This window comes from Catharus ustulatus, chromosome 2 (assembly GCF_009819885.2).
Source record: "Catharus ustulatus isolate bCatUst1 chromosome 2, bCatUst1.pri.v2, whole genome shotgun sequence".
In the NCBI taxonomy this organism is placed as follows: domain Eukaryota; kingdom Metazoa; phylum Chordata; class Aves; order Passeriformes; family Turdidae; genus Catharus; species Catharus ustulatus.
In genome coordinates, this window is record NC_046222.1 from 793159 (window position 1) to 807650 (window position 14492).

General features: G+C 47.1%; 1 protein-coding gene across 2 annotated transcripts in view; it reads left to right on the forward strand.

Moving 5' to 3' along the window:
• The window catches only part of HUNK (hormonally up-regulated Neu-associated kinase), a 37786-nt gene that overhangs the window by 7090 nt on the left and 16204 nt on the right, over window positions 1–14492 (forward strand). For both annotated transcript variants that reach the window (XM_033053302.2, XM_033053303.2), the window contains exons 2-3: window positions 6036–6328; window positions 12116–12171. In XM_033053302.2, the coding sequence (XP_032909193.1) occupies window positions 6036–6328; window positions 12116–12171 (349 nt within the window). The remainder of the gene's footprint in view (window positions 1–6035; window positions 6329–12115; window positions 12172–14492) is intronic.

Sequence of the window (14492 nt, forward strand, 5' to 3'; positions counted from 1 at the left end):
TAATGGGAAACACATCACAGAGCCAGGAAGGTGGGAAGCTGCTGGAGGAATGTCCTTGGTATCACTCCTCTGCTTCTGCTTCCCCAGTGGTAACCTGAGCCCTCCATCCATCTCTCTGCCACAGGGCAAGCTCGCAGCAGCCTTAGGAGGGCGAGTTGTGGCTCATTTTCCCCAAGGAAAATCTTCCCTGCTAGCTGCTCATACCTTGAGTTTAGAGTTTTCCCCCAGTGTTTTGGCATGTCAGTCTCACCTTAGGAATGGGGGTCCAAAAGCCCTTTTCTGAAAAAGCAGGGAGATTTTGGAAAGCTGTGCATGATGGATGTCCTGCACTTTGTCAGTGGCAAGGCAAGCCCATCTGTCCCAGGCACTCAGAGATTGTGCCTTGCAGGAAATGTCTCCGGCCTAGGGGCTGGTTTTGACAAGCTCTGTAAGGATTTCTTTTGGAGCCTTTTAGTGCATCCTCGTGTCTGTCTGTGCCTGGCTTTCTGCCACCACTACTTTCATCAGTCTCTGCATAATCTCTCCTGACTTGTGTAGATATCCTCAGAGGCCAGGGAGGTAAAACTGTGCTGCTCTCCCTCACGGCTGCAGTTACCATTAATTAGCTGACCAAGAGAGGTTGCTGGAATTGATTTCTTTCTGCCAAAGGCAAGACAGATCCTCACCATGACCCACTCCAGATAAGCCATGAACCAAGTTCCTTCCCATGGATGAGGCTGTTCTGTGTTCCTGCCTCCCAGGCGGTCTCTGACCCTGTGGCATCTGTGCCTGGTACAAAGTGCTGCTGCTCTGGACATGCAGAGCCAAGGGAAAAATGTATTTTATGGGGGTTTCTTTTCAGAGTGGCTGGGTAGGGCTGTTATGTCACCCCACTTGCCTCCAAACCATCTCCTGCTGGTCCCTGAGCTGTAAAAGTCTGGCTGTTCCAGGGATGCTGACAGGTCAGGATGTGTCTGTCTGTCCCTGTTTGAACAGGGAGTGACGCACAGGAGGAGAGGGAAAGAGCAGCTGGCTCTATGGAAACAGCAGAGCAGAGGTCCAGGGAAGGACAATCACACTTGCCTGTGGAACATGGCACAAAGTTCCCCATAAATATCATGTGAGGTAACAGGCATGTTGAAGAGGAATAGCCTGAGTTTACCCAATTTACCTTTTGGGATGTTAATTTCAGTTTTATTAAAGAGCTTTCTCTTATCAGAAATCTTTCCCTCGTGTAGGTGCTTGCAGAAGATCATTGAGTCAGTGCTTAGCATTCTCTTAATTAAATATTTTGAGCTTCAGTGAGCTACTACGACAAACAGTTCTTGGACCTCAGACTGTTCTGAAGCTCTTTTCAGAACTCTTTCCAAAACTTCAGCGTGATTTTTTAATTACTGGCACAATCTAATAATAGTCCCCAGTGCTTTGGACAGGTGTAATTAATACCTTTCCTTACTTTACCAAATACATCCTGCTTATGCTTTTAGGGATTATGTTTAAGTTGGCTGTGGCATCAAGAGGCCTTATGCTCATTTTGCTTATCTGAAGTCCTCCTGAATACCTTTCTGCACTGCTGGGTGCTGTCATGTTTGGGCTGTAGGGAGTTGGCAGGATGTTGTTTTTCCCCCCTGGCAATGGGATTCTTTCCCTTCAGGCTAGCAGGAACCTGAAGTACACGAGTGAGTGAAGTACATGAGTGAATGTACCCGGAGCTGCTTTCTGGTCTGGAAGAGTTTGTGTTTCCTCAGGGGCTGGTTTCAAGCTTTCCTGGCTGTGTCTAGCCTGCCAGCAGAGCCAGTGGCCTTCTGCCTGCTGAGACATTTGTCCTGGACTCATCTGCAGCAGCTGGGTTTGTGTGTTGCTGCACCCCAAACTCTTGGCTTATGCTGTCAGAAGGAAAGAAAACACCTTAGCAGCAGTGACCCCTCCCTACCTTTTCTGATTGCTGATTTTACTACAATTAGAGCAAATGCTGAAATGCCCTTTTCTTCAGTGATTTATTTCTTAAGATACTGGAACTTGCTATATAAAAACCTGCATTCCTTCACTGCCCTGGAAAATTTGCTAAGCTCTAACAGTTAGAGAAAAGAACAAACTACCCAGAGAATGAAATTGGCATTTTCTGATCCTTGGTTGTGATGAACAACTTGTTTTGTGCCTGGCTGGGAGACTGCCCAAAATGAGATGCCCTCAGAGGGGTTGATTTTGGGACTGTGCTGACAATTGTGCAGGCTTCAGAGTTAGGTCTGTTCAATATGACTTGAATTGGCCACCCAAAATCACCAGCTGCTTTTGAAAACAGAGCTCAGATTTTTGTGGTGAGAGCAGTGGTAAATACAAAGCAAGCTGCAAGTGAAGCCAGACAGCTATGGCTGGAAATAAGGGAGGAAAGAAACTGAATTTATTGCTGCCTTGGGCACACAAAGAGAAAAAAGCTGGAGACAGACTTGTAGTACCAATGGCTGCAAAATATCTCCATGGTCTGGCTCTTTGTCTCTTTCTCCTGTCTCAGGCCTTCTCTCTGCCTTCAGCTCTGAGTGCTCAGGATGCTCCAGGATGGGGCTGGGAGTGAGTGCTGCTGCCTGGCTTGGCACCATGTCAGGCAGGTCTGCCAGAAGGAGACTCTGGGGGAAAAAACAAAATAAAAAAATAGAGAGGATAAAGGCGGGGGGTTGTCCCTCCAACAGTGAAATCGTCCCTCCAATAGTTGAAGTTGCTTCTCTTGTGCTGTGTTGGTCTCCTGGCCAAATCCCACAGTTCTTGCTGGATTCTTTCTCAAACCAGTTTCCTCTCAATTCAGCTGAAGCCCCCTTTGGCAGCAGCCAGCAGGAGCTGCCTCCCTCTTAGACTGAGAATTTGCTGAAGGAAGCAGCCCAAGCGCTGGGCTAAGTGGGGAAAGCTCTCCACAAGTCCTCGAAATGTCACACCCTGGTTTGGCAAGGTCACACGCCGTCCCCTGATCTCTGCAAAGTTAAACATGCCAGAACATTATTTGCGGAGCTGGAAGTGGAAGTGTTCCTGCAGTTGTTCTTGCAGACGTCTGACATGGGCATTGTTCAGGACCTCTTGGCTTGGGCTCCTCGAGGACTCAGCTCTGCTGCAGAGCATCCAGGCCAGGAGCTAAGCTGACCTCTGGGACAGCAAATGTCTCCAGAAGCACAGCCTCCTGAGCTGGGGCTTTTCCAGGGTTTTAGATCGCTGGCAGGAGGGATGGGGATGGCTTGGACGAGCAGCAGAAGCTCCTTTTGTTGTTGGCAGGTGCCTCCTGCATGGACACGGGGATGGGGGCATCCCTAGGGTGAGTGTGACCTCCTTCCCTGCTTCGTGGCAATTCCATGCTGCTTCCCAAGGGGATGCAAAGTGTGTCTTTCTCTGGTGGCAGCAGCTCCAGCTCGCGGATTTCTCCAGGCAACATTTGGTCCTTTAAACTGTTTCTTCTCAGGTTTATTTTTTTTTTCCTTGGGGGCCTCGCTGCGAGTGTTTTTTGTGCAGTTTGGTGCCAGTCAGCTTCAGCCTCCCCCGGCTCTCTCTCCCTGAGATTCACAAGCCCTCCCGAGGCAGGAGCTGGCAGCGGTCCCCGTGCCCGTGGGACACGTGCGGGTGTTTGGGACACGTGCCCGTGTTTGGGTGAGCACACGTGCCCGTGCTGGGGCTTCAGCTGCTCAGCTCTGCATCCTCTCCTCCACGGAGAAGAGGTGCTGGCCTGCCCTCACCCGTGTGTGCTTTAGCCCAACTTGGATGGTTTTGGTGTGGCGATGGAGAGACGCAGCAGTTGCTCATGTGACGTGTCGCACCATAACCTTCAGGAAAGTAATTCATTCCAACAACATAATTCTAGGACTCAGGAACCAAAAATATGGGCTATTACTCATCTTTGTATCTCATAAGGCAGAATAACCTAAACCATTTATCTGTTTACACAGCAGAGGTTTAGCCAAAAGCAGAATGTCAAGAGCCGCTGTTGCTACATATTGAGAGTAATTACTTGCTTTATCATTTATTTTTTTTATTTCTGTGCCAGTATTGGCCAGGAACACAAGTCAGGAGATAGGCATGATGCAGAAACAAAGAGCCCCTACTTGAAGCTTGGGAGAGCAAAGCTGAGTAATTGGCATGTCTTGAGTAGGCTGTGAAAGCTCGAATGTGTTTGTTTGATGATTACCCAACATCTACAGTATTTTCTCTACCAAATGCTTTTTCCTTCTGCATGAATGAAATTTCCAGGTGCATGCACACACATCTACACTGCACAGGAGGCTCTGTGTGTTCAGTGTGTCTTGACACATTTGGTCTTCACTTGCCTTGGTCTGCCTCTGGATGAACTCAAAATTAGGGATGTTTAGCTAAGTCAGCCCTGGGCTAGCTCCATGTGGAGTTTGATCCCTAGAACAGGGTATTGCTGGAACAAATCTGCTGTTTCCACCTTGGTCCGCTGTGTCAGCTGTGCAGGGGGATCTCTTGGGCCTGATGGAAGGGGTCTGGAAGGGGGAAAGGTGACTCAGAGCTGGTGTGAATCCCAGTCTGCTGGGATTGGTGGGATGCCTGACGAGGTACCTGTTAAAATTAAGGGAAAAGTTTGTCCTTAAGGCATAGAAAGCTAATTCTTTCTATGGGGATAGTGGAAAGGTCTTCCAGTACTCACATGGCTCTGTCTGCTGAGTTCAGGGGGTTGCTCCCCCTCCACATCTGAGCTCAGGCAGGGCAGCACCTGTGGACATGTATAATACGCTCTTTTCTGCCAGTGAATTAGGGGTGGCTTACCAATATGAATAATAGATTGCTGCTTCCTGCTGTTACCACTCCAAGTTGTTTGGTTTTTTTTTTAACTTTTGCAGAGATTGTGTTGTGCTGCCAGCGTGGAGTGTGGTATCTCATGTTTCTGTAACCTGTGAATTTGTTTGTCCTCACCAGAGTAACTCCCGTGGTTTGCTGTCTAAATACTCTGTGCAAGCCTCTGTGCTCGGTTCCATCTCATTAGATGGAAGAATGTACTAATTTAAGTCCGTTTCCTTGGTGAATCACCTGAGGCTTTCAAAAATGGTGAAATTAAGCTCTGATTTACCTGTAGCTTTATCTGATGACTAAATGATGTCTCTTTAATGTGAGTAGTCAGGAATGTAGCTCCCAGGTGTTTATGGTCCCGATGCTGCTCCGAGTTCACCCAGGCAGCTCTGGTGTGTGGTGCTCAGCCTTATCTCTTCATCAGGGCTGTGTCATCAGAATCATCTTTCCCTGGCAGGAACACATTCCCCCCAACAGCACACTCAGCAATATTGGCTCCTGGCTATTAGCACACTCTAGGAAGCCCCAATTCCTCTAGTTTTACCCTTCCATTCTAAGGCATTCATGTCAAAGGGGAGGTGCAGATGTGAACACTTCCAGGGATCCAGGGAAAGCCACAGCTGCCAGGGCCTGCCCACCCTCACAGCCAGGAATTCCTTCCCAATATCCCATCCAACCCTGCCCTCGAGCAGTTTGAAGCCATTCCCCTTGCCCAGTTCCTCCAAGCCCTTGTCCCAAGTCCCTCTCCAGCTCTCTCACGAGAGAAAGCAGGAAAAAGAAATGTGCCAGGAGAGTGGTACCAAAATGGTTTTGTTTTTCATAGCATGTTTTTATGCAAATCACGCAAAGCCAAGACTTGACTATGGTCTAAGAAAATTGTAATGAAAGGATATCATCTCTAGTTATGTATTCAAAGCCAGGAAAAGCCAAAAATTATACTTAAAAGTTGTAAACACCAGCCTGGAGGCTTTCTGAGTAAACAGCTGCGATAAATCGTTAAGTGTGTGTCGAGTGTTTGTGGGTGGTTAGTGGGATTGTCCCCTCTCCTTTGTCACTGATTTCCTTGCAGTAATTTTTGGCTGACATTGTAGAAGGAAGGAGAGGATGGATGGGCTGTGAGAACAGCTCTTCCTCTGACCTGTGCAGCTGTGCCTGAAGCCATGGCGCGCCAGCTCACAGGGACATCCTTTTGACTTCTGCTTTCCTTAATGGCTGTTTACACAGGGTCAGAGGCACAAACCATCAGTGTGACAGCTCTCCTGTTCTCTCCTTAGGTGGCAGTGAAAGTAATCGACAAGAAGAGAGCCAAGAAGGACACCTATGTCACCAAGAACCTGCGGCGGGAGGGGCAGATCCAGCAAATGATCCGCCACCCCAACATTGCCCAGCTGCTGGATATTCTGGAGACAGAGAACAGCTACTACCTGGTCATGGAGCTGTGCCCTGGAGGCAACCTGATGCACAAGATCTACGAGAAGAAGAGGCTGGAGGAGCACGAAGCCCGCAAATACATCCGGCAGCTCATCCTGGCCGTGGAGCACCTTCACCGGGCAGGAGTGGTGCACAGGTAATCTGGTCAAGTTTGTGTCAGCTCCTCTGAGAGGTGTTTATCTGTGTTTCCTTGTGAAAATGTGCAGCCCTGGCTACTCTTTGTGGCGTTGGTTGGATGCTCTTGGGCATTAGATGTCACATGTGGCTGCCTGTCCTTGTACCTTTCTCCTCTTCTGTGCTCTCACTGCTCTGGTGGTGGTGGGCTGGCTGGACCTTTGGAGCCAGCACCTCTCCTCTCCTGTTCCTAGGTGTATTTATAGGGCGTTGTGCTAAGAAGGAGGCTCTGCTTTCTAAATTTGGGCCAGCTGGTGTGAAGTCTGGGCTCCCACACAGTTCCCATCTGATGCTGAGCAAGTTTGTGTAGGCCCCATCCTCTTGGGTTCTGTGGGCACGCTGCAGGAGCCAGACAAGTGAAATGCTCCTGAGGATCTGGGTCTGCACCTCCTGGCTCCCCTGTGTGTGCAGGAGGCAGGGAGCTGCTCCTGCAGCTGTGCCCAGCTGTGTGCTGAGCTGCCCACCACTCAGCGGAACTCCATGTGCTCTCAGAGCTGCTTCTTTGTCTCTGTGTGCTCCCTGTGATCCATCAGGGATAACTGCTGTGTGCTGCATTTCAGGTACCACTGTAATATAAATATTTGAGCAGCCACCAGGTTCTCTATCAGCCTCAAAACTGCTGATCTCTTTAAATTATTAACCCTGCAGTTTGAGGCAGGGGCAAGGAAGATGTTTACTTCTTGATTTCAGGGATCACTTGATACCCAGTATTTAGAGAGAGAGAGATAAAGGAAATAAATCCAGCTACTGAGATGGGCAGAGGAAAACAAGGCAGGAACAGATGAATATGTTTAGCTTTTAACAGCAGGACTGGGTCAGCAGCAGCAGTTCCTCTCCCTGAAAAATTTACCTTCTGCACAGTGGCCAAGGCACTCACAGGGGGCTGGCAGAGCTTGGCTTTGGTTCCATTCTTTTCCAAAGAGGACTCAAACCCACATTTGGTACAAAAATAGCTTGTTCCCTAAGCACAAGCTGGAATCAGCAGGCTGTTGTGGTGAGAAGGAGGCAAGGCTTTGGGGCCCAGGGAGAGCCTGAGTTTGTGTGTGCATCCTGGGTTTCTGTGTGCATCCTGAGCTTCCCTGTGGATGCTGCAGGTTTGGCTCTCCCCTCTCTGCTGCTCTGTGCCCTTAGCACAGCTCCAGAGGCTGTGGGAGGAGGCAGCAGCCCTGAGAACAGCCCTGAGAACAGTGTGACAGTGCTGGGCTGCCTCTGGCAGCTGAGTTCTGTCTGTCCAGCCCCGTAGTGCTGAGTTAATCCCTACCCCACATCCATCCTCCTCCACCCTCCCCGTTTCTCAGATCACTGTGCAGCACTGAGCTGCTTCTTGGGAGGCTTGCACACGGTGAATGAGCAGGTCTAATTCTGCCTGAGCTGATAAAACTGGACAGAATCACAGGCAGCATGTCTGCAAGCATTTTCTCTGCTTAACCCATTGGATGCATTGCCTTCTCCTGCAAGCAAAGAGCGTGGAGCAGTGTAGAGATGCAGGAAAAGCCCTGGTGGTGTGATCTGGATTTATTCCCCTGGCTCTCTCTGAGCAAGTGAGGGAGAAAAATTAACAATTACCTCAGGAGTTGTCCTTCAGCATCTCGGGTCTGTGGCAGTGGCAGCTCTAAAAACAGGCTACTCAATCAGCTACTGAGGGAGGGGAAAAAATAGTGCAGGAGTCTGATTCATTCTCTGCCTGGCTGCAATGGCAATGCTCTGTTGTTGTTGTTGTTATTTTTAAAGCAGGTAAAAATACCAGCGCTTTCATTTCAGTGCTTGGTGATCCGGGGGTGTTCGCGTTTTGCCACGTGTGGAACAAACTGCAGCATCCTCAGTCAGAAAAGGGGCTGCTGGTTGTCCCTCCAAATGCTTCCCATGGAATGGGGCAGGGCCCTGGAAAGCTTTTTATTGGCTATTTTACTGCAAACAGAATTTTAAAAATCACAGGTTTTGTCTGCATTATGTGGGGAATAATGTGGATGGCTTGCCTTGGATGAAAATCCCCAGATGGAATTTGGAATAAGTTGCATGAAATTTGCTTGTGTTATTTGATGAGTGTTACTCAGAAAGCTGGTTTACAATCCAGATCTGGCATGGCAGAAAAGCACTCAGATCACTGGTCTTTGGACACGAGCAGGGACCCAGAATTCAGTGGAAATGCTTTTGTTAAGAGGCACTGATGTGTGAACAGCCTAAAATTAAAGAACTTCAAGAAACCTAATTTTTATTTGGAGGTGTAAAAATACCCCCAAACTCATGTTTAGCTGTATAGATGTATTTTAAAATTCTAAATATGTCATCTGCTGAGGTGGATGAAGTCTGCAAGTTGCAGAGTGCAGAAGCTGCTGCATCTTTGGTGAGGGGTGCCCAGGGTTCAGAGCTCCTCAGCTGCTCACTGAAAGCAAAATGCCACTATTCTATATATAATTCCATGTTGTCATTTGGGTTTCTTTCCCTCTATCAGGAGAGCTGGTTGGTTGCTGCTAAAAATATACTTGCAACAAGCTCAGCTGTGAATCAGGTAGGAATATTTATCTTTTCCTCTGACAGAGGAAAACAGAACCAAATGGCAGGATCTGGTGAAGCTTTCTCTTGGCAGAGGGTGTTTACACAGGTCCTCATGCTGTCAAAAAGCAGCATGAGCAATGAGCCCTCTGGGAGCACAAGGACAGCAGGGAGAATGAAGTGAAAGCCTTGGTGCTTGCCACTGCATCCCACAGGAGATTCTCAGCAACCCTTTTAAAGCCATTTTAACAAAATTCAATCCCATTCAATGCAATTACTGCCAGGTTGTCAAAGGGAAGAATCGAGCAGGGTACTGGTAGCAAAGATGGCTTGCAGGATTCCCCTCTCCCTGCCCTCATGGCAGCAGATTCCTGCCTTCCACTGCCATTTGGTGATCAGAAGCAGCTCAGGAGTTTGGAGGAGATGAAGAAACCCTGGTGTTTTGGGCAGAGTTTGGTGATGCCACACGATGCAGTTGCTCAGAGTGCCACAGGATTCCTCATTTGGCACCTGCTGTTTGACATGTTGGCTTTGATAACTTCCAGCCTATTAATTTTAAGTGCCAGTAGTCTGGCTGCTGATGCAATATTTATGACAGGTCCTGCTCTACAGAACAAAACTCTCCCTTTGAAGCTGGTTTGTCTTTCTACCTTTTTTCAGATTTCAGAATTACCTTTGGGCATTCTCTCCTGGAGTGCTGTGGTGTAAGCAAACTAAACATCATTTTAGTGAGGACAAATGGACCAGATTCCTCTTTTCACATGGAATCCAGTGACATTGTCACTGACTGAAGAATTGGGCTCAATAATATTTTGATATCAAAGCCTTTGAAGTGTATATTGATACATAAATGTGGTGATGCCCCCAAACCTCTGCAACCTCTCCAGCTCTTGCACAAGGCTTGAAAGTGGCCTTGAGAGCTGATAGTGAGGGAGTGATTTTCTGTGGTGCTATTCTGATTAAAAATAACACTCAGGAGACAGCAGCCAACCGCTGCTGCTGTGCAGCTGCTTGCTGGTAAAACCTTCTTTCTCATCCTTCCTCCCCCAGACAAGAAATACAGTGTGAAATGCAAAACTTCCCTTTTGCAGCCTGCTGCCTGCAGGGCATGGAATAGCCTGCTGTGGGAGCAGCTGATGGGGTCACTTGCTCCAGGGATTCTCTTGTGTTCCTTGCTGGAGCCACTGGCTGCACCTGGGGGTTTTCCAGAGTGTCCAAAGAGGTGAAATCAGCCCCACCGACAGCAGAACAAACTCCCAAAGAAACTTAGCCCAAAAAGATGGTGTATTTCCAGATCCAGGGAATGCCAACTGTGTGCTGCCAGCTCCACAGACTGAGGAGACATAAATATCTGCTGGTTCTCCATGTAGGAATGCAGCCTGGCCTTCCCTGTGTGCCTTCACTATTCCCAGATTTGGCTGACTTAGACACTCTCAGCATCAGGGAGCTGATCCCTTGGGCACAGGCAGCACTTCTTGTTCCTTTTGCATTTAATGCCCAAGAGGATTTTTAAGTTTTTCAGGAATAAATGCTGAGAATTTGCTTAGGGGGGAAAACCCATAAATAATCCTTTAGTTCTGGGTTTGGGTTTTTTTTTTTTTGAGGAGCCATGACAGTAAAGGAACAAGATCAGATTTTGAGGGAAACTGGAAATGCCCAGAGTTCCTGCTTTGTTGCAGTGGGAAAAGAGACACCATTGCCCCCAAAAGTGTTTGGAAGCCTGCATTTCATGCACTGTATGATAAAGGGTTTGGAACATTAAAGGCAGGTAAGACACTCAGTGAAAGTTGATGAAGGATCTGGAGCACAATCTTAGAGCAGCTCAGACAAGCCTCTTTTTGTAAAAGATAATTAAAGTTTGTATTGGACAGAACTGACTTTAGGATATTCATGGAAATGGGTCCTAAAGCAGGTGTGCAGCTGGATTGTAGCACCACAGAGAGAAGTGTGGGAAAGCCTGTTGTCCTGGCTCCTGGTATTGCTCCAGAAATCAGTGCTTTCCTGTTGGGGTGGACAAAAACTGTGGTGCATATGGACCATTAGATCAGTTACCACTCGCTGGCAGCTCTGCTGAGAACAGACAGATGGGTAAACAGCTTTAACCAGGTTGGACTGCACTCTATACTGAGGCAATATTTACATTTCTATCCTTTTCCTCTGATGGCTTTAAAATGCCCTGTTATATTTACCTTTAGTTTCTCCCTCTTTTTTTTTTTTTTTACATTAAATCCTTTAAAATATCTTTTCTGGTGTTCATAGTAAGCCCTCCCTGTAATTAATTTGTTATTCTGATTGCCTGGATGTCTTTTCTCCTTAACTTACAGCTCCCTTCAGAGGGGCAGAATCCCCCCTTCACCTGCCCATGCTGCTTTAATGCAGAAAATCCCTCCTCTGTAGGTCCTATCTGCAAGTACTCTTCTGCCTCAGATTTGTTTGAAACACAGCATGGGCATAAAATGAAATGAAGAGGAACATTTTGGAAAAGGCTTGGAGGCTTTCTTTCCCAGATCCCTCCTTGTGGAAGTACTTGGCTTGGTTTGGTTACTTGTTTTATTAAGCCTGCTATCTGCATCTGTGATGGAGGTGTCTTTCATCCCTGCCTTTGCCTTACAAAGGCAAAATACCATGGGTGTCACTGACTTCCCATGCTTAGAGCTGATGGCTTTATTATCCAGATTTTTCCGAAGCGTGCTGGGAGAAGCATCGCTGCCCCTCTGAGCTGTGGGTGTCCCAGCATGCTGATTGTTACAAACATTTCCTGGCTGGATGGGGGCACAAAATCCGTGTGGTGAAGACTTAAGCAACTGCCAGAAGTCATGGATGAGTTGTGTGGCAACCAAAATGTTTTTTTTTTCACATTGTACTTAATGCTCAGGCTGCACAGCTTGGGGTTTGGGGGTGATTTTCCAGCGTTGGACGAAGCATCTCCCAAAACACACTTAAAATGTTTCCAGTTTGTAAGTTTTCTGTAAACTTCCAGTACTTCAGAAACTTGAAGAGCCTGGTTAATTACAGGATGTACTGACAAGTGCTTGTAATGTCATTTTGTGCCTGAAGAATAGGTGGGAAGCAGAGTGTGAAAGCGCTGTTAATTTCGGGCAGGATGCATGGGGCTTTCTGCTTTCACTGTGGAACTGTGTGTGCTGCTTTCATTATACATTTGATTATATACAAGTCTTGTGCATACACTGATGAGAGTGAGGCAAAGCTGCTTCATTATTTTGGAGACTCACTCAAAATATTTTCTTTCTTTCAGAGACTTGAAGATAGAAAATCTGTTGCTAGATGAAGACAACAATATCAAGCTTATTGGTATGAAACCAGTTTGGCAATTCCAGTAATTAAAATTGTTAGTTTTGTAAAGAGAATTTTTGAGGCTTCATAATCCTCCATGTGACAACTGCTAATGTTGCTGCAGAGAGGAGCTGAGAGAGTATAGATAGCAATCAAGCTGTTCCTGACAGCATTTTTGTGGAAAAAATGATCCAAATAATTCAGATTTAACTGGGTATGGGAATAATCCTACACCTTAAACCCACATGTTTCAGATTCAAATGGGGAGCTCGGTAAAGAATCCAAGAATTGACACCACAGAAGTGGTTTATTTTATTATCATGATCGTTTCTTATTTGCTAGGGGCTGGATTCTGCCCCCGTGAACATATGCTTCCACTGAAGTCAGTGGGAGTTGCACACATTTTTAGCAGCTGGCAAAATGTGGTCCTATATTTGTATTTGTTAAATTTGCCTCCAGCACCCAGGACAAAATTGGTTTAGAGGGCTGTTAAAGAATGAAAAAGATCAACGGTAGAGCCTTGATTGTATTTAGGTATCAGTTGTCTGCGGTGCTTGATTCATTCAAGCTGTGCAGGCATTTTAAATTAATCATTGCTGGGGATAGTCTCTCACTGCCTTGCACAGCTCCCATTAATGTTAATGTGGGCATTGAAAAGAAAATATTCCTTTCATAAAATAAATGCCAAACATCTGTTTATATTTCTTCCCATGCCTACACTTTTGCCAACAGCCGCGTCTGTGGCTGCAGACTTAAAAACTCAACTGACTCTCCTCAAAAAGTTTTGTGGGCTGAAAAGTGGTGAAAAACCACTTAACATTCAAACATCCAGGTCAAATGGACTTCATGCACTGTGATGTACGAAGTACATGCATCTCCAAGCAAACGAGGGGAGGATGATTAATGAAATCTGAAATACCCAGGTTTTACTTTGGGAATTCAGTTTTGGGAATGCTACCCCAGCCTCCAGCCATTACTCTGTAGCAAATCAACAGGCTGGGAAAATAACAGCAGGGAGAACTCTGTGTTACCTCAGCTGAGGGTCAGGAGGATGCTGACAAGTGACCATGAATCATTCACCGGGACTGATGGATGCCACCCATTATCCTGATTTAGCAGATAAGCGACACCAGATGGTTTGCACCAGCATCTGATGGATTTAAAGAACTCACATAACTTCCCTGTTGTTGGATGTTTGGCATCCAAACCAAGACCTCCCCAGGTGATACATGTACAATTAAAACTCACATGCCAAAAAAAAAAAAAAAAAAAAAAAAGAAAGACTCCAGGGCTGTTCCTGCGGTTCTGTTTGCTTCGGCTGCATGGAAAGGTCTCTTGCAGTGGGTGGTGTGGGAAGAAGAGAGAAAAGAGACAGTTTGATCTTCCACAGCCTCCATAAATTGTCCTCAGCCTGATGTTTAAGCAAAGCAGATTGCAGGCAGTGTGTATGCTAAAACAAAGCAGTTTAATCCCACCACCCAGCTGGGGGTGTTGTGGCAAAAGAAAGGTGGCAATATTTTGTGTAGCCTGCCTTACTAGAAATGATCAGTTATCTCATCACATAGTCCTTCCCAGGAAGGTTCTTCAGCAGTGACAAATATGTTTTGAGGAACTAAAGTGCTGCATTTCATGGCTGGGAGAAGAGACTTGGAGCTGCAAAACCGTCTCACCTGCTGTTACCTGCTGTGGGGTGAGAGCTTGGTCTCCTTGGTCTATACAGCAGTCAACACAGGAGCAGCTAATAAAAACAAAAATGTTGTTCTTGTCATAGCTGTGAAAGGAAGAACAAAAGGAAGATGGAAAAACTGAAGTCACTGCTTGTTGGTGCATTTCCGTGAGACCTGGATGCCTTGAGCCCTCAGCTGCTCAAGGGCACCTTGGATTTGTCCCTCCCTTTGGCTACCTGACAAGGTGCTTTAGAACCTGCTCTCAGATATTCTGCTTGGAAAAATTCCCCTTGGGAGGACTTACCCTTAGCAGTCTGTTAATCACATTGAAGAACATCAGGCTTGGAGCTGTTGGAAGTAATTCACTCCTTGTGGTCCACCAGCCCATGGGGTCGGTGTCTGACACAGCCACCACACAAAGTTCTTGGCATTCTGCTGGGACAGCCAGCTCTGCTGGGCTCTGCTGGTCCAGCTTGTCCAGGAGCTGGTGTTTGACAGCCTTTTCCCTGCTGTGGCTGGCAGAGCTCCAGGGAGAGCCATGCTTGGTGTGGATTCCCTGGAGGCGATGATGCCTCGACAGCACGAGCAGTGGGGGTGGTGCAGCTCCCATGTGAAAATATTTCCTTGGGGAAGCCAAGTGTGGCCTTTGATCTGAATTCTGTAATTTGCTGG